Source organism: Amphiura filiformis, chromosome 11, assembly GCF_039555335.1.
Source record: "Amphiura filiformis chromosome 11, Afil_fr2py, whole genome shotgun sequence".
In the NCBI taxonomy this organism is placed as follows: Eukaryota; Metazoa; Echinodermata; class Ophiuroidea; order Amphilepidida; family Amphiuridae; genus Amphiura; species Amphiura filiformis.
The window spans coordinates 3,068,752-3,092,740 of record NC_092638.1 but is presented as its reverse complement, the minus strand read 5'-3'; the positions used below and the strand labels follow the sequence as shown (position 1 = coordinate 3,092,740).

General features: G+C 38.0%; 1 protein-coding gene across 5 annotated transcripts in view; it reads right to left on the bottom strand.

Moving 5' to 3' along the window:
• Positions 1 to 458: 458 nt before the first annotated feature.
• The window catches only part of LOC140164222 (uncharacterized), a 150,933-nt gene continuing 127,402 nt past the window's right edge, over positions 459 to 23,989 (bottom strand). For all 5 annotated transcript variants that reach the window (XM_072187471.1, XM_072187473.1, XM_072187472.1 and 2 more), the window contains exons 2-3: positions 16,457 to 16,591; positions 459 to 6,809 (exon numbers count right to left, since the gene is read on the bottom strand). In XM_072187471.1, coding sequence (XP_072043572.1) covers positions 6,466 to 6,809; positions 16,457 to 16,556 — 444 coding nt within the window. In that variant the 5' untranslated portion in view covers positions 16,557 to 16,591 and the 3' untranslated portion in view covers positions 459 to 6,465. The remainder of the gene's footprint in view (positions 6,810 to 16,456; positions 16,592 to 23,989) is intronic.

The window sequence follows — 23,989 nt, the reverse complement described above, 5'->3', positions numbered from 1 at the left end:
AGACAACAACTTCAAATAAATTGCTAAGTGACATTTATATTAATCCCAAACAATAACCAGTAACAAATTAATATCAAATTAATAGTGTAAGTTTAATATAAAGCATGTTAAAATGGTTTTCCTATGGGGGGACACACGGTATATATTTTGATCAAAATTAATGCCTTATCTTCATCATTTCCAAATCTAGACCAAATGTCATGTGTGGTGTTCGCCAAAATTATTCTAAATTTAAACATGCTAATTAGCTAATTTGAACCCTTTACGGTAATAGGAGCTGGAATGAGATAGCCATTTTCTTTGTTTTATCTAATTTGTTCAGTTCGAAATTAAGAGGGGACCTTATCTGATAGTCAAAACTAACATTTTGCGGGGAAAAATAAAAATCTCTTTTATGGAAATGCTAGAATATTACTTTCACTCCAAAGGTTTTCAAGAAGACTGCAACAAGCAATACATATACTTTCTAAAGTCAACATTTATTTCTATGTACAAAACAAACAATTTGTTAACAATAATTTGCATAAATACGATTGCATATGTACGTTATAAATACAATTTTTACAGTTTTATACTTATATACATAATATGTTCCAAAACGCAAGGCCTAATTAAGTGTAAAGTCATTTCAAGCCATATTAAGTGTTGCGTCTATGGTGTCCAGACTACAGGCCAATAGTCGGAAGGGTCGTTACTCCGAAAACCCAATAACTTAGTTATAAACTCGTATATATACCTAACCCTAAACGTCACCCTATCATGTAACCTAAGCCCTAATCCCAACCCCAACCATAGCCCTAACCGCAAACTTAACCATAACCATGATAACTTTAATCCTACTCTCTAAATGTAAAAGAGTGAAATTTTCTCTCCCTGTCAAGAGTGAACTGATTTTCACTCTTATCGAGTAAAATTGGCTCCTTTTCGAGTGACAAGAGATTAATATAATTCACTCTAAAAAAGATTGATTAGTTTTCACTCAATTAAGAGTGAATTACCACTCTTTTGGAGTGAGAGTCATTTCATTTCCATTCTTTTGAGAGTGGGTTTCAGTCTTTTTAAGAGTGAGAAAGCACTAAAATATTTTCACTCTTTACAAAGAGTGATTTTCACTCTTCAAGGACTGGTCCCTAGAGTCACCCTTTGTAAGACTGAAAATTCACTCTAAAAAAGTGAATTTTCACTCTTTTACATTAAGAGAGTAATATTAACTTTAACCCTATAACCAAACTCTATCATATACCACTTACCCTAACCCTAATGCTAACCCTAACCTTAGTAATATAATTCTAAACTAAAATGCCGTATAATTGAAGACCGAATTAAAAAGTTTGCGTAATGACGTCCCGTCAACTAGACCAGAAATGCCGTCTGCGCAAGTCAGCAACCTATCACGTCGCGCCTTTGCTCTGACGTCAGACGCAATCTATAGATTCAGTCTTCTATTATACAAACCTTAACTTTAACCCTTTTCAGACTAATGACCCTTGACTAATGGGCAGTTCCTGTATTTTTGGAAGTAAAAAACGGCTGACACGTTCAAATTAAAAAAAAATCATATATAAGAACCCATAGCTTTTTTTTTTTTTATATATAGCTATGTACTTGCAATTATAATTTGGTTCACCAATTTCTGTAGCGATGTCAATGCTCTTTCGCAGTTGCGCCGCAAGCTTAGTGCCGACAAACCGCCTCTGTACATGCGTTTGTGTACACTTATGGCCTTTAACTTTGTACTTGCGCGATTCGATATACCGGCGAGAGAAATACGCCACTACCGAACTTGAGATGAACCAAATTATATCCCTCATAAATGTAAAATTTGCAGTTTCAGCGACAATAGACTAATGATATGCCACATTTACCATGTTTACGCAATGACGTGACAAAGTACACGACCTGATTCCGATTGCTGCCGCCCGAGATGTACACTGCTGCCTAATTCATCATTGGTACTAAAGAGTACCCGTGTGGACACTTTCGACTACACACACTTTAATCACATGTACAGTACACGACCGGAATGCACGACACACTGGTATTACACTGGTACTCTAGAATAGCCACAAAGTACCTGGACAGCTGCAGTTTATCTTTTGGTTCGGATCGGCAGCCATAGGGATCTGGTGATATAGTTTTAAAGAAATGTACACACATTATTGAATTGCGTTTATTGGGACAACTGCATATAATTATATAACCAACACACAAAAAGGTGCAAAGTGCAGTTTGGTATCGCAAGTCTTTAAGTCGAGTTTGTGTTTTGCCGAAACGAGTACTTTCTTGAAACAATGATGTCCCAGTTATGCCAAAATAGTGGTGTGCGGAATCATTGATGGGCTATTCCAGAAATTAACATACACCACCCCTAGAAAACACTTTTTATTTAAAACTCGTAAATTCCCAGACTAGAATTTCATTTGGGGAAATTCCATTGAAAACTCAGCCCCCAGGTAATATTTCGCTAAGATTCTTGGGAAATCCCATGCCTTCTTTATTTATTTGAAACATGATACATAAATTGGGAATTCCCATTTCTTTTCCTAACAGGCGACATGCTAAAATGGCTGGGAATCCCATGTCTTCTTTAGCGGGTGTAATTCATTTCTGGAATGGCCCAATACGACATCACTTATGATAGAGCCATCCTCTTTTAAATAATTATGTACACCAGGAGGTCTCCAGGGAGAATTTGTTATGATAACACAATAAAACGGGTGGTAGGTATATGAATGGTTGTGGAATCGAACCAGAGACCTGTCCTTCTGGCATCTTAGAACCAGGGGTGTGATTTGTCTGGATTTTTCCAGATCTTTGCCTAATTTCACGCTGTTTTTCTGGATTTCTTTACTATTTTCTGGATATTTCACAAGCTTTGAATCACATCCCTGTAGAACTGAGATGGCTGTCATTTCAATTGCATACGTTCCGGTGGAAAACTGAGAAAGAATTAAATAGACTAGTATGCTTCTGACGTCACTGTCAATCAAACTCCCCATTACCTTTGATTGCTTTGTAGCGTGTAAAAGGGAGTTGATTCATCTGGTGCCGGTCGGAGAAAAAGAATAGCAGAAATTGGCGAAAAAATGGACTTTTATAAGGCAAAAAGCCTTAGTCTTTCTAAGGGAACGTCTCCAAATTCCCACGTTAATTTTAACGTGTACTTAACGGGTCACGATGGAATTTTTAACCGATGATATTTCAAACTTGAACTTGTGTAGACTTGCACACCATTTACAGTGAGGTACCAAACAACGTAGGTCTACACTTCTAACTTCTAAGTACATGTTAAACGTGGAGGTATTAAGTGAGTACATTAGTGCTGACTCCAACATGTCCAACGTGACACGTTGTGTACACGTTAAAAGTAACGTGGGAATTCGGAGACGCTCCCCAAGCATTGTTATTATGGTGTCTTCGGAAAGAAAGTGTCCTGCTACTAAGACCTAACTTTTGAGAAACTTTGTATATTTGAAGGTACAAATTTAACCAAAAGGCACGCTGGTGCCCGAGTTTGATTGGCAGATGACGTCAGACGCAAACTAGTATCTTTAATTCTGTCTTTGATTTATAGGGTTTATAATTCCAAAATTGTAAGGTGTGGAATCATTTGATACCACTGCAATGCCGGCCAAAATGGTGACTTGCCGAATCTTTGGTACGACTGTTATGCCACATTGATGTCTTCCGAGTCGATTCATGCAACGCCAATATAGTGCCTTAATCATCGGTTCCGTTGTAATACCAAAAACAGTAGTTTGTGGGATCACTGATAACACTATTCTAAACTTGAAATGGTGGAATCAAAATATTCTAAAATGCTTGAATTCTCAATTGTGGCTTGTGGAATTATTGATGCCACGTCATATGCCAAAATTGTGGCTTGCCGAAATATTGATACAGTGTAAATGCCAAACTTGTATCTAGCAATTACGGCCAAATCATTGATCATAATTATCGCCACCCTACTACGATAATAAGTCATTTGTAATTTTGAGAACAAAGTACAAAATGTGGTTCAAGCATGCATCGTATTTACCCTAATCATTTTGAATTATTCCCTTTAATTTGTAGTGTACCATTATCATTTGTTCAAAGATTGGCGAATTAATATGATTAAATGCATGCTTGAACCATATTTTGTACTTTGTTCTATTTTGTACTAATTACAAAAAATAGATTTAGGCAATTAGCGTAGTAGGCTAACGACATACCACTTTACTACCAAAATGTTGACGTGCCAAATTATTGATAGACCAAAATTGTGGCTTGCCAAGTCATTGATACCACTGCATTTCCAAAATTGCTTTGTGGGATCATTGTATGTAGCCACAATTATGCCAAACGTTTTGGCTTGCCGAATCATTGAAATATGGCTTAACCTATAGACGAATCCAACGAGCCAAGTCATGGTCAGGATTTGGTCGGCCATTATAGGGTCCTCGCATGCACCAAACAGGTGTTGTGAGTGCCCAATTGGGTGGATTAAACCCGCTTAAAATTCGATGATAGATTATTTTGTGTTGTAAACTGTCATCATTCGTTTGTCTACGTGTAACACGGGTGATAGAATGCAGTTTAAAATACCCTTCAAGGCCGCACCATTTCACATTTTAGATGAGATAGCTGGGTCCCCGTCGCGGCTATGGCTGCCATTGAGGTGTAGGAATGCGTGAAATTGGATTCATCTATACCTAATCATTGATGCCACCGTTATGCAAACATTGTGGCTTGTTGATTCATTGATGCATAATATGTTTGTTTGGTATATGTAGCTGAAAGACCTAAATTGCATAACTTGCTGAATCATTAATTCTAAAGTAATGCCAAATGGCTTGCTGAATCACCGATACCACAGTAGTGCCCAAATATATTACCTGGTCGAATCACTGATATCCATATCCATCTAAGACCAAACTGAGATATAGCTTGAAAACCGTTGATATCACTGCAATGCCAAAAGCGATAGTAAAATACCAACTATTTATCAAAAGGCATTGGCAAGATACTTAACGGATATAGCTTCAAAACTCAACCACCGTACGACCACCGACGCCCTGGGTAGAAAACGCGGTAGATCCCAGTTTCTATTGTTTGGAACATAACCATCAGGCGGTCTGCCGGCGGTTGGGCTTTGAAACCATCCCTAATAAACAAGTTATATTATGCCCCTTATAAAGAATATGACAGTATAATAGGGGAGACGAATCTATAGGAACTGGTCAGTAACAAACACATAATCAATCCATTGGACTTCTCTTCCTTTCCCATGAACAAGCAATTTCTAAATATGCAAGAAAAGGTTCAATGAAAATATATTATATTATATTATTTTCATTTATAACTGACAATTTTACAATTTGGTCTACACGATGCCTATCTAGTCTACCAATTTGATTCAGTACGTTACTTGTACAATATCGTCATGTCATACTAAATATGGTTTTGAACGTTATAATCATATTTAAATATCAGCATATAAAAATTACCATGTAAAACAATATAAACAATTAAGGGATCATATCAAAACGCGAACGCTAGTTCCGGGTAGGAAACCACTCAGAACCGGCGGTCAACCGGCGGTCGAGATTTGATTTGATCCCTAATGTAAATAAGACGTACTTTTCCAACACACAAGTGTACATTGCATTAAAGATCATCAACATATTATTCTACTACCACCGGTATGCTCTGGTCAAATTCACACATTTTTTGTCCGGCTCTTACTCCCATTCCGCTCATTTTCTTCCTTTGGTCAATTTACGGACATAATGTGAACCGTTCAATTGATTCTCCGAAATTTGGTATATCGCAAGAATCATCCTCCGAAACTATTTATAAAGTTTTGAACAAACGTCTCATTGTCCGTGGTCACACTTTCGGCATCCATATCTACAGCAACGAGCGAAGACGAGTTATAACACTCTTTCTGGAGACATTTACTGGAACTCAGACACATGGGGTAAAATGACCCGTTAAAAATGGTAAAATATTCCGGTTGTTGATCGAACAGTCTCTCTTATTAATCCTTGGAGTAACATGGATACTTGTTTGTGTCTGTTTATGACATTATTGTCTTATGTATCAGTATAAAAACAGGGTGATAGACACATATCCGACTGATCTTCCAAACGAATTCGAAGTGTTCGCAAATACTCATATTAAAATACTCTATATCATCACACTGATAAATCACAATCTATGATAATATCGAGAAGGTTGTTCAGTGCGTGCAAAATCTGCTACAAATAGTAAGAATATTATTTCCCAAAGCATCGACATCAAAATATGTACGTTGTCAATAAATAAAGAGCAAAGGTGTTCTATTGGTTGGATCTAGCTACAAAATATCATATTTTGCACTTGACAACCAGCTACTCATTCCTCGATCCTCAAAAATCAGCGTAGCTTACTTATAGCGATCCTAATAATCTTCTGATCAATAATTAATCAATAAAGTTGATTTCATTCCATAATAATACATTCATTGAATTCAGCTGTTGGTAAAGGTTCATGTTCAATTGTACGTCGTTTAGAAGAACGCCCTCTATATCTCCACGTAAGGAAGATAGCTACCAGAAGTACCAAGACAATAAACACAAGTCCAAAGGCGATAAACCCTGAGATACCCCCTCTACCGACACCGGATGTACGTTTCTTTGCTTTCCTCCATCTTCCTCGTGATTTCCTACCGCCGCTTCGTCTTGCGGATGCCTGTCCACGTTTGCTGACCTGTATGATATCCACATCATCTGCATCGGTTGTAGTCATGGATCTGTACAAGACCAACTTTTGTGTAGATGCAGAAACTGGAAGACAAAAGACACAAAATTTGTTTAAATTGTTTGGTTTCAAGCTTGGTTTGGCATTTTGAGAGATTACTTGATCACTCATACAACAACAATGCATCGGTGAATGGAGATGACGGGGCATTTTAACTTAGTCACTTTTATGATAAGCTCATCTAGAGGGCGTCATTATCTCCATCTGATGACATCGTCATGTACGTATGAACCCCGAAGGACACATTTCGCTTCAGAATTTTCTTTGAGATGGAGATAATTCAGTCCCGGGAATACAGTCTATGAGTCATCTGAAGGTGTCACATTATTGGTAGGCCCCTAGCCACTAATATTAACAACGTGTTTTACAATTTTTTAAGAAAAGGTGAAGATACAATTTGTTTTGAATTCCTGCGTGTCTGATGAAGCTATTCATATTTTGTGAATATTATTCAGCGTCATGCATGCCACCGTAAGGCCACCATGAAAATTACTTAATACTTAAAAAAAAGTGCTATGACCACCAAATTTGGGTCCGAAATAAAACACATAATTTGCATATTTAATTGGTGACCATCTTGGATTTTAAGACGTGAAATTTCAAACTAGGTATAGAACTCATGGAAATGAGCTGAGAACTTGTCTTTATAGAGGTTATCCGTGTTCTATAAGCTGCATATCCTATCGGCGACTGCTATACCTTGTTTAGGACTTTCAAAAGAAGTCCCCGCATGTGCAACCATGACTGTTTCAAAATAGCCCGCCAAAGTCACGCAGGTAACTCCGAGGTCGTGCATTGAATTGGTGTGAATGAGGAATACTTCGGGAACCAGCGCTTTTTGTTAGAAGTCACACATGAGTAAAGTGGATAACCTCTATTTTAGAAAAGTCAGTCATACATATTATCTAAAAAATGTGGAGTCAGATTATTTCTAAATTTGTTTGTTTTGCCCCCAAAAATAATATCCAGAATACCAAAAAACGCACTTGTTTATATGTATGAAAGGTTCGTTTTTTGGTATTTTGAGGTTTTTTTGTCTTCCCTTGAATTACAAGTATCCAGTTTTGTTTTAAAACCAAAACATGAAAATCATGTTCAAGGTATTTCGTATTCAGAATACAGCTGAGCTACAAGTCATTGACTTCATGTTATTCCCAACGGATAATCCTGACGATATAGCCAATTTTGTATAAATTCTACAATTAGACAGATTGTGTGCAATTAGACACTGTGTAAATCATATCACTCAATACTCAATATTCCTATTATGTCATACAACGGTGATTCCCGAAGGACACTTTCTCTTTAGAATTTTCGACTGACTCTCATCGGCTCATCGGGATGATTCAGTCCATGGAGTGATCTGACGGGTGCCACATAATAAGAACAATCGGCATTGGAAGTTTGCAATGCATTGTGGGACACTTTTTGCAGTTTTGGGACACTTTGTCCTTTGACCTATCGGGAAAATTCAGAAAAATTGGAGTTTTGTGCATACAAAAAAATAATTAAAAACGTGTTACTAGAATAAAAACAAACCCGAAAATTTGGTTATTGTATAAATTAATTATTTTCTTATTTATAATGATAACATTATTACAATAATAAATTAATTATTAATGAGTACAGCAATTTCGCCGATATGTCAGAGGTCAAAGTGTCACAAAACAAACCCCGGAAGTTATAATGGCGATTGGGCTTATTGGTGTGGTGCATTAACCCTAACTCTATATAATCTTATATAAAGCATTAACACTGCGCATGCACACATCCCACGTGATGCTATGACGCAATCACCCTAGTCCCTAAGTCATATGTTACGCACGTTTTCGTTGGCCGGGCCAGCGAAAATCAAGTGGCTAGCGGGCGATGATCCTGTGCTTTGCACCCGAGGGGTCTAAGGTTCGAATCCTGGGGTTGCAAAGTAACTTGAAGTGTATTGTTCCTCTTCTGTCCTTTTTCCTCCTTTCCTTTCCAATAGCCAAAAAAGCCACTTATAGGGTTAATAAAACTACTATGATCATGATAACATTCAACAACATGTTCAAATTGAGCAAAGTTTGATAGTATTTAGCCTGTATTATAGTGTCAATGGAAAGACAACGAAATTTTCCCCCTATTGACATGCGTTCTCGCTTGGGATGATGTGAGCACAGTAAAAATTTCAACTTCCGTGTAGCAATTGGTCCCTGGACCTTTTGAGCATGACTAGTGACTGAGATTAGTGAAATTGTTTATTCATAGAAATGAATCCCTTCCTACATGGAAGTATTAAAGAGACGCTTACTTCTATGCTTCATAACGCCGGTTTCCTGGATCGGTTCTGCAGAGAATTCCTTTTGAAGCCAATTTATTTGGCCTACCATCATGACCATTAGACCATTTTGATGCAAGAGGGAAAAGGGGAATTCCCCGTTGCACCACAATGGTGATGGGGAAGAGGAAGGGCCTGCTATACGTCAATCATGTGTAATGTATCATGATTATGATCACGGTTTTATAAAGGTATCATTATCAGGTATGTTCTATATGATTCATGCTTAAATAATATTGGAGTTACATAACCAGCGCTACTTTTACATTGATACATTCCATTGGTGTTTTTTTGGTCCCACCTGACATCTGACGCCTGTCATGAGATGGTCTATTGAAAGAGCTCTTTTTATAGTAGTGTCATCTACAGCAGGCTGACCGTCAGACTCGGAGCGAATGTTCCGCAGATGTAGACCAGAATATTGATGCAGCCCTTTGCCACGGTATTTTCCCGACACTCATTGTGGCAAATCTGTCAGTACCGCCGGGCATGTCTCAATGCATATTTCCCGGGGCATATTTGCAGCAGCATTTCTATCAAGTGGCAACTCCCCCTAATATCGAGACAACAAATACCGGCACAAATTGCCGCATCAAGTCGGGGTACATCTTCCTTTAGGTCACTCTGCTTAAGATACCCATTTACCTTGGTTGAGAGCCAAATGTAAAGTCATGGTAGAGTTGTTTTGCCAGCAGGGTCAAATTTTTAAATTCGAAAATTTCAGAAACATTTGGCACATTTTGTTTGACACCTACTTGTCTTTCAAAGACAGTTACTCAACCATGGAATAAGTTATGGTCACAAATTTGGTATCATTTTTGACAGGAAAGAACAATGTTTGTATTGATATGAAACAATTTGGAAATAGATTTCAAATATTTCTGATATATAGCCGTTTTGGAAAGTTCTAAACTTTTTTTCGTTTAGTATAGCCTATTATAGTGTCAATGGAACGACATCGACATTTTCCCCTATTGACATGCGTTCTCGCTTGGGATGATGTGAGCACAGTAAAAAAAATTCAACTTCCGTGTAGCAATTGGTCCCTGGACCTTTTGAGCATGACTAGTGACTGAGATTAGTGAAATTGTTTATTCATAGAAATGAATCCCTTCCTACATGGAAGTATTAAAGAGACGCTTACTTCTATGCTTCATAACGCCGGTTTCCTGGATCGGTCCTGCAGAGAATTCCTTTTGAAGCCAATTTATTTGGCCTACCATCATGACCATTGGACCATTTTGATGCAAGAGGGAATGCCCAGGAGGGAATGCAAGGGGAATTCCCCGTTGCACCACAATGGTGATGGGGAAGAGGGAGGGCCTGCTATGCGTCAATCATGTGTAATGTATCATAATTATGATCACATTTTATAAAGGTATCATTTTCAGGTATGTTTTATGATTCATGCTTAAATAACATTGGAGTTACATAACCAGCGCTACTTTTACACTGATACATTCCATTGTGTTTTTTTTTGGTCCCACCTGACATCTGACGCCTGTCATGAGATGGTCTATTGAAAGAGCTCTTATATAGTAGTGTCATCTACAGCAGGCAGACCGTCAGACTCAGAGCGAAGGTTCCGCAGATGTAGACCAGATTATTGATGCAGCCCTTTACCACGGTATTTTTCCCAATCTGTCAGTACCGCCGGGCATGTTTCAATGCATATTTACAGTAGCATACCTTAAAGTGGCAAACTCCCCCTAATATCGAGACAAATAATACCGGGACAAATTGCCGCATCAAGTCTGGTGTACATCTTCCTTAAGGTCACTCTGCTTAAGATACACATTTACCTTGGTTGAGAGCCAAATGTAAAGTCATGATAAAGTCATTTTGCCAGCAGGGTCAAATTTTTAAATTCGAAAATTTCAGAAACATTTGGCACATTTTGTTTGACACCTACTTGTCTTTCAAAGACAGTTACTCAACCATGGAATAAGTTATGGTCACAAATTTGGTATCATTTTTGACAGGAAAGAACAATGTTTGTATTGATATGAAACAATTTGGAAATAGATTTCAAATATTTCTGATATATAGCCGTTTTGGAAAGTTCTAAACTAAACTTTTTTTTGTTTAGTATAGCCTATTATAGTGTCAATGGAACGACATCGACATTTTCCCCTATTGACATGCGTTCTCGCTTGGGATGATGTGAGCACAGTAAAAAAATTCAACTTCCGTGTAGAAATTGGTCCCTGGACCTTTTGAGTATGACTAGTGACTGAGATTAGTGAAATTGTTTATTCATAGAAATGAATCCCTTCCTACATGGAAGTATTAAAGAGACGCTTACTTCTATGCTTCATAACGCCGGTTTCCTGGATCGGTCCTGCAGGGAATTCCTTTTGAAGCCAATTTATCTGGCCTACCATCATGACCATTGGACTATTTTGATGCAAGAGGGAATGCAAGGGGAATTCCCCGTTGCACCACAATGGTGATGGGGAAGAGGGAGGATGCCTGCTTCACGTCAATCATGTGCTATATATCATAATTATGATCACATTTTATAAAGGTATCATTATAGCTTTGTTTTATGATTCATGCTTAAATAATATTGGAGTTACATAACCAGCGCTACTTTTACATTGATACATTGCATTGGTTTTTTGGTCCCACCTGACATCTGACGCCTATCATGAGAAGGTCTATTGAAAGAGCTCTTATATAGTAGTGTCATCTACAGCAGGCAGACCGTCAGACTAAAGTTTTTTAAACTTCGATCCGGAGCTTCCATAAGGCTTATATACAATGGGACCATGAGCTTCCATAAGGCTTTTATATACAATGGGTCCCTGAACTTCCATATACAATGGGTCCCTGAGCTTCCATGAGGCTTCCATGTACAGTGGGTCCCTAAGCTTCCATATACAGTGGGTCCCTTAGTTTCCTTATACAGTGGGTCCGAAACAAACTTGCAATAAGGCTTCCATAAGGCTTTCAAATACAATGGGTCCCTGAGCTTCCATAAGGCTTCCATATATAATGGGTCCCCGAGCTTCCATATATAGTGGGTCCCCGAGCTTCCATAAGGCTTCCATATACAATGGGTCCCTGAGCTTCCATAAGGCTTCCATATATAATGGGTCCCCGAGCTTCCATATATAGTGGGTCCCCGAGCTTCCATAAGGCTTCCATATACAATGGGTCCCTGAGCTTCCATAAAGCTTCCATATATAATGGGTCCCTGAGCTTCCATATATAGTGGGTCCCCGAGCTTCCATAAGGCTTCCATATACCATGCGTCCTTGAGCTTTCATAAGACTTCCATATACAATGGATTCCTGTGTTTCAATAAGGCTTCCATATACAATGGGTCCCTGAGCTTCCATAAGGGTTCCATATACAATGGGTCCCTGAGCTTCCATAAGGCTTCCATATACAATGGGTCCCTGAATTTCCATAAGGCTTCCATATACAATGGGTCCCTGAGCTTCCATAAGGCTTCCATATATAATGGGTCCCCGAGCTTCCATATATAGTGGGTCCCCGAGCTTCCATAAGGCTTCCATATACAATGGGTCCCTGAGCTTCCATAAGGCTTCCATATACAATGGGTCCCTGAGCTTCCATAAAGCTTCCATATATAATGGGTCCCTGAGCTTCCATATAGTGGGTCCCCGAGCTTCCATAAGGCTTCCATATACAATGGGTCCCTGAGCTTCCATAAGGCTTCCATATACAATGGGTCCCTGAGCTTCCATAAAGCTTCCATATATAATGGGTCCCTGAGCTTCCATATATAGTGGGTCCCTGAGCTTCCACAAGACTTCCATATGCAATGGGTCACTGAGCTTCCATAAGGCTTCCATATACAATGGGTCCCTGAGCTTCCATAAAGCTTCCATATATAATGGGTCCCTGAGCTTCCATATATAGTGGGTCCCTGAGCTTCCACAAGACTTCCATATGCAATGGGTCACTGAGCTTCCATAAGGCTTCCATATACAATGGGTCCCCGAGCTTCCGTAAGGCTTCCATATACAATGGGTCCCTCAGCCTCCATAAGGCTTCCATATATAATGGGTCCCTGAACTTCCATAAGGCTTGGATAGGTAATGGGTCTCTGAGCTTCCACAAGGCTTCCATATTCAATGGGTCCCAGGGCCTATGCCAAGTACGAAGGTAATGGTAAAGGAGGCGATCCTGTATAGACATTTTTCCCTCTATCCCACAATGCACTATTCCAGGGGGGTATGACGTAGTTCATCAACCTCATAGATCGTGTGCATCCGATGGTCTTTGCCATACCTTTGCAATTATTTTGTCTTAATATGGGCATACTGATACCATATATGCGGATTATCGTAAAGGCCATCGATGTTACTAATTATGCAATTATTGAATACACGTGTGATGCAGTTACGGAGCGATGCAGAACATCTGTGTAAGAGATTGTGTTTACATTTTATTTTCATCTCCGAAAAAAAAGTGAAACGGACGCCGACAAAATATCACGGCGTGTCCCGTCATTAGTTTATTACCATTAGGTCTATAAAATGTATACAAAGTTAGGTTTCAATAGCAGGAAACTTTTTTGGCTGATCACACCATGTCCATAAGGCATAAAAATGTTGTTTTTGCCCCGAAAGGTATTAGTGATCGCGGCGCCATTATCGTGATTATCGGGGATTCCTTTTTTTTTTTTTTTTCACCAGCCGAAATGTCCGTATTCCAGAATGTAATGAACTTAACTCTGTACTCCCCCGGGAGATGATGTAGTTTGCGACACTCATACCCCCCTGGAATAGTGCATGATGGGAAAGAGGGAAAAAGGTCTATAAACAGTGATCGGAGTGCCCATCTCTCTTTCATTGGCGATTGAGCCAGACTCCTCCATTTATGTAATGTTGCTATAGGGGGATCGCTACACCTCCTCCACAGCGAGTCTGTTACATGGCGGTACCCATTTATGCACCTGCCTTGGGTGGAGAGGTGTAATCGAGATAAAGTGCTTTACACAAGGGCACAACACGATGGCGTTGCCGGGGTTCGAACCGGCAACCTTCCGATTATGAGTTAGAGCCCATTCCGCTCGGCCATCGTGCTCCCTTGCAAATACTGATTGAAGTGATTGTCATAAAAAGCACAGAAATGGATCCTTTCCTATCGGTTTCCTGAATTGGCCCCGCAGAGAATTCCTTTTGAAGCCGATTTAATTTGTCATCCTATTTTGATGCAACGGTGAAATGCATTGGTTAGAGGAAGGATTCTGGTTTGTATCCATCAACTCATCATTAATATAATCACATTTATGTAAAAGTACCATAAATAGGTAAGTTATATATGATTCACGCTTAGATAACAGTACAACATAGCAATATTATCAACAGTAGCGTAGATTTCTTTTTGACATTGGGCAGTGTTGAGGACTGGTTTTGGGGGAAATCTTGTGAACATGCACTCATAGAAATGACTTGTTCGTCTTGTTGGCGCAATTCAAAAGGAGTAAGTTTGGACAACACAAAAATAGTGTAAAAGTTGCCAAAACAAAATTAATTTTAGTTATCCGAACTTAAAAAATGCTGAAAAAGCTCAAAAAGTTCCGTCAACTATAAATCAACTTTGTTGGCATTACTTAAAAAGTTGATGTAAGTCGTTGTTTCAACTTTTAAGTAATGCCAACTTCTGAATTCAAGTTCAGGGAACTTAGAAAATAAACAAGGTTCAAAGAACCAATTAGTTGAGTAATTGTAACTCAACATGTAAGTTGATGTAACTCGTTCATATTAAGTTACTGGTACTTATTGTTTTGAGTTATTCCAATTTGGTACTTTGTTACTTAATTCACGTAATTGGATCATTTTCTGCACAATTAGCAGTATTCAAATATTTATTTTTGTAATCAGTGCAAAATTGTGTATACTATAGCACACCTCTAGAAAATTATGCTAACCTAGTTTAATTTTCTGAGTTGTAACAACTCAATAAAGTAAGTGCAAATGAGTGCGACCAACATAATGATATCGAGTCAGCGTTACTCAAAATTGTACGCGTTGGCATTACTCGGAAAGTTGACGCAACGACTTACATCAACTTACTGAGTAATGCCAACGAACAATTTCTATGAGTGTGGTGAAAGTATAGTGAATTCATTACCTTTTGTGGCGACAGAATTATTAGTGGTACATGACAAAATACGGGATATTGCGCGCGCGAACAATTTTGCTATATTGAAGCTAAAGGTGAAATATGGTGTAAAAATTGAACAGATTTGCGCAAATATTTGCACTTTTAGGCAACTAATGGCCAGAAATGAGGTACATTTGGTCAGAAACATGATACAGCCTGGCGTCGACAGGGGGAGGGGTAATTGTATGGACCATCACCCTAGTATCAAAATATTGGGGGAGTTATGATTATCAAGTGACTACACAGCTACTTTTCCATTCCCTTGGGGTTTTCCCACGTGACAATGACACAACCATTTTTGACATGGAATGTTTTATTTAAAGGACCATCACGCGATATTGATGGGGAGAAATAATCGACACCATTCATGCTAAAAATGCGGACTTTAATTCAGGAGGAAATTGACGGGTGGATCTGATGCAGTGTGTCCCGTTTGAATTAGGCCCATTCAGTGATCCCAGAGAAAGTGTAAAAACAAATAAAATTGAGTTACTTAAGAGCTCGGATAGCGACGTTTTCACGTATTTTTTGTGGGATCTGAGAGTACACCAGACACACCAAATTGCATTTGGAAATCATACGTAGACACTCTGTAGAAGTGACGTAATAATCGGATTAACTACCATAGCAATAGATGAATAGAATTTCTGACTATATTGCCCTGCACTACAACGTTCACGCGGTACCGTATCGAACCATCATGCTGATCACTCAGACCTGTAAGATTAGTATACCATTGAAAAGAGTGGTATTGTATTCAATCTATGATTGCAGACTCAGACATACACAGGTGATGAGTGCAACCTGCTTGTAGTGCAGGGCGATATGGTCAAAATTGTATTAATCTATTGCTATGGTAGTTACTCCGATTTATTACGTCACTTCTACGGCGAATTTTGGATAATGCATGGATACGCAATTGATGCGTGTGGATTCTCCCATTGTTCATGAGGAAATGAATTTGGAGAAAACCTTCTGTTTATAAAATACTATGCTGAGCCACCAGCCTGGGTGGCTCACGCTCCAGTAATTTCAGATGATTGAGCTCAATAATACATCAAAGAATGTCTTCCAATTCATGAAAGCAAATAGATAATCAGCTTATCGGATTAAAAGCTTAGAGGGAAGGTCTTGCTGCTCAGCGAGTGTTTGTAATTATCATCAGGTTTTCTCCAAATTCATTCTCTAATGTTCAACTGGTTACTGTCGACTTACCGGCTTTTTTGTTCCTTTCAGTACTTGCAGGATAACTTTGTTGGATACATAGAAAAATGATGAATATCACCAAAAACCACGCTCCATTATCAGTATACATAGTGATGCGCTGTCAGTGGTAGGTTCCTATCATATCTGTAATACACGGAAACAAAATATCAAAAGTCAATCGATTTAGAATAGTGAGAATAGTGAAAACAACTAGTGAGTTCACGCACAAAACGCGAAATACTGCGTGTGCTGCCTGGCTTTTGACTAACACACGCGTCGCGTCACGTCACGTCACGTCACGTCACGTCACGTCACGTCACGTCACGTCACGTCACGTTGATATCTTCTTAAGTTACAAACAAACCTTGACCTCTATCAAGTTGGGGGCATTGGGTGAATGCACCCGAGGTGGGCCACATAACACCCGCCCAACGAACTGGGTACCGTTGGGTCCCTCAATTCTCTGTTTTCAACTCCTATTTTCCTATTTTATTTTTATTTGATAAAACTTTCCCGGAAACTTTTTTCCCTTCGCCACTTAGTTTGTATTTCTTTTGCCAATTGAGAATGCTTGACAACCACCTGTATTTACTGCCTTTTTGACAACCCGATCCAGAACTCAACATGACCCTTGTTTGCACCCCAATCAATGTTTCGCTTAGCACATACCATGAACATGCACTAGGAACTTCCATTGAAAAGACCCGATATGAATGCATGGGATACGCGTGGCTATTTTTAAACTGTGGAAAATACCCCGGGCCGTATTCTCGCAAAGGGGCTAACACCCGTCCCAGGACACACCCCGGCCCCGCAGAAAAACCCGCAGACGCCACGAAAGAATGAACAACACAACCGCGCAATAACATGACCCAGCCGGTGACATCCCGCTATCTCTAAGGTCCGCTATCTCTAAGGTTCGCTATCTCTAAGGTTCGCTATCACTAACGTGTAAAGTCTATGGAGATCAGAATCCCGCTATCTCTAATAGAGAAAAGGTTCGCTATACCTAAAAAAAGGTCCGCTACTTCTAAGGTTCGATATCACTAATTTAGAATAAGGTTCGCTAGTTCTAAGGTTCGATATCACTAATTTTAAATAAGGTTCGCTATCACTTATTTAAAATAAGGTCCGCTATCACTAATTTATTGAAGGTTCGCTATCTCTAAGGTTCGTTATCACTAATTCCAATAAAGGTCCGCTATACCTTAGGTTCATCACTAATTTTGTTTAAGGTTCGCTATCCCTAATTAATTAAGGTTCGCTATCTCTAAGGTTCGTTATCACTAATTTCGATTAAGGTTCGCTATGCCTAAGGTTCGTTATCACTAATCTTAAATAAGGTCCACTATCTCTAATTTTAAATAAGGTCCGCTATCTCTAATTTCAAATAAGGTCCGCTATTTCTAATTTTAAATAAGGACCGCTATAGCAAACCTTATTTGAAATTAGAGATAGCGAACCTTATTTAAAATTAGAGATAGCGAACCTTATTTGAAATTAGTGATAGCGAACCTTAGAGATAGCGAACCTTCAATAAATTAGTGATAGCGGACCTTATTTAAAATTAGAGATAGCGAACCTTATTTAAAATTAGTGATATCGAACCTTAGAAATACCGAACCTTAGAGATAGCGAACCTTAGAGATAGCGAACCGTAACCACCCAGCCCACCCCACTTGACATGGCCAAAGAGCCTCCCAGGCCTAAGGTTTACCCGTCTTCAAGAATACGACCTCAGAGTTTTCAATGGAAAATTCCATACAGCTGTGTTTTCCATGGCCTGCTCTATTGCATATGATACACACATGCTGATATCGACAGCGAACGAACTTGCACCCGCTGGGCCTGTTGAAATCAAAACAAATCTTTGCCGGGGGTCCACTCTTGCAGTAGATGGGGCACTTGGGGTTCTTTTTAGACGGTATTGGGAGCCTCCGTGAGGGTAATTTGTGGAGTTTCCTGGGCCTGATTGAGTGGGATTTTTGAACCCAGAGAACCCATTAAATGGGGTCGGATTTGACATGAACATTACTGCAAGAGTGGACCCCCGGCAAAGATTTGTTTTGATTTCAACAGGCCCAGCGGGTGCAAGTTCGTTCGCTCATGAAGATATCAACGTGACGTGACGTGACGCGACGTGACGCGACGTGACGTGACGTGACGTGACGCGACGCGTGTGTTAGTCAAAAGCCTGCTGCCTTGCGTTATATTTATCAGAATGTGTTCTTTTTGCAATTCAGCCCCATGGAGATAATGGTGCGTTCCATTACTTATACTCTTACTCACCATTGGTCCTAAGGGGTGTGAATGGGACATTCACATTCGTAAATATGGTCTTAAGGGGTCTGAAGGGAGTAAGAGGCAATTCACGCTGATTGGTATACCGTCACATTTTGGTCAAATAGTATTTTTGGGTTTTGATACCGTATTTTAATAATGCCACTTTAATATAAGTTTCACTTTCTCTGCAAAATGTAGCCTGGGTTCGGAACAGTAACCTCAGATCGTGCACTGCCTACTGCGTGCGTGCTAGCCATATGCTTCAACGTAAAAAGTTCCATGTTTTCTTAAGAACCACTGAACCAATACTAGACTTGTTTGTACACATGTTCCATTATAGAGAATGAATTTGGAGAAAACCTTCTGATAATTAACACTCGCTGAGCAGCAAGACCTTCCCTCTAAGCTTTTAATCCGATAAGCTGATTATCTATTTGTTTTCATGAATTGGAAGACATTCTTTGATGTATTACTGAGCTCAATCATCTGAAATTACTGGAGCGTGAGCCACCCAGGCTGGTGGCTCAGCATAGTATTTTATTAACAGAAGGTTTTCTCCTAATGAATGCATTTTAACTCTCTTCACGCGGGTGTCGACTGCAGACGACAAGTTTCAATTTTTTTTTTTAAATTCAAAAATTTCAAAAATGTAAATTTTCATGACCATATTTGGAATCAGCATTAAAAATGCATTAAAATGAGTACAAACAAGCCTAGTATTGACTCAGTAGTTCTTGAGATAGCTCTTGATATTTTGAGAAAATATTTCAAAACTTGAAATTTTTCCATTGAATCGCATGGATAGCACGTAGAGCATTAACAACAGCATTCCAAATATCATGAATATGATGGTCGTGAAAATTTACAACCAAAATTATTGTCGCCTGCAGTCAACAAAAGACAAAAGCAAGCATGAGAATTTTCAGTTTTAAAACTGAATTCAGTTTTTTTAGTCAAAATGTCAGCAACTTTATTTAATTTCAGCCTGTTTTTGGTACTTTTTTGCTCAATTTCACGCACATTTTCAGGGTGTTTTTTTTTAAGAAAGTGCAGCCTCATGCTTGCTCACGGCAGCATTTGGTTATACTGCTTCTTGCACCTAAACTTTTCGACCGGTCATCTGAATATGATCTGCGCAGGAAATAATAAAGAAATTTGAGCTGTATTAAGATTATCCAGGACAATCTATGAGATGTTGAAATAGCCACGTACATTTACTCAAGTTCCGAAGTTGCCAAATATCGGACGGAAATCGAGGACTATGAATCAATCATTTATTTCTTTATCTATCAAAAACATCAAACATGATTCTATAAATGATATAAACAGGGCAACAAGTGACTAAGGCTAAGAAAAGTTCGACAAGTTGGTCTTAGAAAATAGAAATCAAAAAGTGGTATACATACGATAAGCAAATCGTTTTTGTTAAATATGATAAACATCTCAACATGCTCAAGATGAATGGAGTGGTTTTGACAAATGAATTTGGATTGAAACCGAGGTAATTTCAGAGTGCAGAAGAAAATGTCGCCGGTAGGCCTATAGGACCCATTGTCATGGATTTAGTTTGAAATATTACCTTTCATTTTTATGATCACTGTCAGTTTTTAAAATTGAATGTTTTCAGAACTACATGTATTATAGGCTAGCCTACACTGTAAAAACAATATTTAATCTGCGTTTACTTTTACAAGTTTGTCAGTATTATATTAAGGGCTGGGGTACGGTATGAACGTTTGGACAGTATTTATTTTGGGACATTAGAGCACATCAGACATATCGAATTGCATTCTGAATACGAAGAATGTCATTCTGATATCAAATATTTTGATTTTTGAAATTCGCAATTTAATACACATTTTATGGCAAATCATTAAAATTGATATTTTTGATATTTAACAGTACTTGAAGTAAACTTTATAAATCTGATGATTTATACTTAAAGTGTATGTAGGTGGGATAAAAAGCCGACGATCAATTGAAAATTTTGACCTTTCGTATTGAAGATATGGATTTTTTCCCAAAACACCAAACAAAAATAAGGTCTTTTGGGAAAAAATCCATATCTTCAAAATGAAAGGTCAAAATTTTCAATTGACCGTCGGCTTTTCCTCCCTGCTACATCCACTTTAAGAATATATCATTAGATTTATATAATTTACTTCGAGGACTGCTATATATCAAAAATTTGAAAAATATCAAATTTTTATAATTTGTCATAAAATTTGTATTATATTGTGATTTTCAAAAATGAAAATTATTTGATATCAGAAAGACATGCTTCGTATTCAGAATGCAATTCGATAGGTCTGAGGTGCTCTCATGTCCCACAAAAAATACTGTCGAAACGCAATAAACGCTCATTTTAGATCCCTTAATGTGCCATTACGGTATATTAAAGTTATTTGCTAAACAGTGTAGTTGCAAAAGTGTGGATGCAATGGGCAATTCCATTCAGAGAATAAGTGCCCACCCCATCGAGGAGTAATTAAACTGAGAAATGTCTACATTTTCAAGTTTGATCCCTGAAAACGACTGGGATTCTAGTTGCCAATGTTACCGGAAAAAGCTCGGAAATTCAATAAAATGTATATAAATCACGGAATTGTCAGAAATGAGCCCCTCAAATTTAAGATTTTCGATTCATATGTGAGCTATTTTGTCTGGAAATCCGAACTTCTCGGTAGCGGGTAGTCACCATTTTCACTAGGTTTTTCAACTTGCCGATGGACTATCCCATATCAGGTTAGATTTGGATTAACAACTTCCGCGATTGATCATGTTCTTATTGTTTCTTTACTTATAATTTTTTTTTTTTTTGACACAATGAGGTTTCCGGGTGAAAATGCGAACTTCAAATCTAGGTCAAGCCGAGATGCCGACAGGTATTTATCCGAATGATTTTATAACTCCACACTTATACTTTGATATACAGGCAAACTTTGATCAGAAATATATGGGATATTATTTTATATTAAAGCCACAATGTACGATCCTTTGAAATGATGATATTTTTTTTTCAATATTTGTAATGTTTACGTATGTCCAAGCTAAGTTTACACCTATATACTAGTAATTAGAATCAGTCAAATTCGTTACCGTAAAAACTTGATAGTTAGCATATGTGCTTACTATCGAGCGCTGTTGAAAACATGAAATTGTAGGCGCTTTACCAACTGAGCTAATGGGGTTGAGACACACATTTGTTGGTTTACTTGTTCGTCTATAACTATGTGTATCGATGATTTGATCAAAACCCTTTACACTTTTGTGGGTGGGGCTCTTCATGTTTGCATGTTTTAAAAGCGCTCGATAGTAAGCACATTATGCTAACTATCGAGTTTTTACGGTATGTTTCTAAGACAACGGAACAATTTGTAATTAATATATTCATACAAGGTACTAAAGGTTTCCTTTCATTTTACCTTGTTATATTTCGACTTAAGGGGATACTGAAGTTTTTTTTAATGGTGCAATATGTGTATATATTCGTATATATTTATAATTTCTTTGAAATTTCATCTCAATTTGGTTTATATTTGAAAGAAATAAGAAAGTCTATTCTCAGACAGACAAACACCCCTTTCACGATTCCGAAGCTGGATATTAGTCTTTGAACAAAATGATTGGTGCCGGCTGCCGACAACTGTGCTTCATTTTTATAATTCGCCATAAAACTATGCGGGAGAAAACAGCAAAACACTGTCACATTATTCACGCTATTAAACAAAAGTAGAAATTTATACCAAGAGTCAAACCACAAGTAACACAGTAACACACCATCTAACATACAACATTACGAGTTCAAAGATTGGCAGCAACAATTTCAAACGTGCGACCCTCTGAAAATAAAGTTTTGCTAGTTTTAGCAAAGTGCAACGATCCTTATCATATAAAGTTGTCAGAAACTGTACTTTTCTATTACTCGTTCTACATAAGGGAGTCATAACAAATGTTGCAACACATGCAAACTGTCTGACATGTTCTCTATCAAATATTAACCCTCTGTTTACATGGTTTACACTATGGACCACAATAGCCTCATCCCAATAGCATAGTTCAATAACCTCAATTAAACAATCATAGTGCAAAATTTGACCTCAAGTTGCAGAGTATGAGTTTTTGTACTCAAATTTTCAATGGTCATTCAATGAGTGTACAGATGTATTGGTATTAAAGAACTGTGCCCCTGATAGATGAGCATGTTGTGGATCCTAGTGTTATATTATGTTTTAGACAATAACTTGTCATATTTGATGACAATTTATATGAAATTCTGCGAAAATTGGTTATAAAATAAACCAGTTTATAGGCCCTAAGTAGCCTAATTATCCCGTGCTTAAAGCAACCTCAAAGCTAATATTGTTTATCGTGTAAAAACGCAAAAATATACTTCCAACGCATTTTAATACATAAAATAAAACTTCATGATTATTTACAACTCTATTAAAAAGTATTTACAATACAATTTCAGCAAACCAAGGCTCTTTGTACTTTTGATTACTATTTTACGGCTGACATACTGAGAAACAACGTACGATAATAATTGTTAAATTGGCATTTACTTATCACTTGTCGAATATCGTCAAAAGAAAAGTGCATTTTATCATGAATCACAGGCCTATAGGTGTTTCCCCAGATTTGATGAAGGCTTCTTCAAAATTAAATGCAATTTATTCTATCTTAGCTCTGGTCACAAGAATACAAAAGAAGAATTAGCTTCAACAAGAACATGTTCAACAAAAGAACAGGTCTGTCAAGGTACCGGGCTTTTTATAGACCTATATAGTCATTTTTGACAAAATGTAGAATTTTATAAAAGAAACTAGGTTTTCCATTAACAAAACCCCATTTTTAATGTTCACCGGCCGTCAAAACCTGGGGTTTTGCTAATTTTCAGTTTATTTTCTATATCCGATCCGAAGCGCCTGATTTCAGTGAAAAACTATATGGTTCTGTGAAATCAATCGTTCTACTTTTGAATAGTACAAAATATGGTAAGCTGCATAGAATTCTTCCATTTCTGTGCACACTAAACCCCCCTGGTTTTGCTTTAAATTGTGAATTAAGAGCACAATGTATGCTTTTCGCCAGCCCATTCGGGGCTGGTACCTGTTTCAGGTTTGGGGTCAGTTTACTCAAGAGATTATATTTTAGTGGTATTGGAATGATTTTTTTTTTTACTTTTTGTGGTTAAATTTTTTTTTAAATATTTTAATTCGATTTGTTAGGAAAAGTAAGTATGTTTTGCCGTTTCAA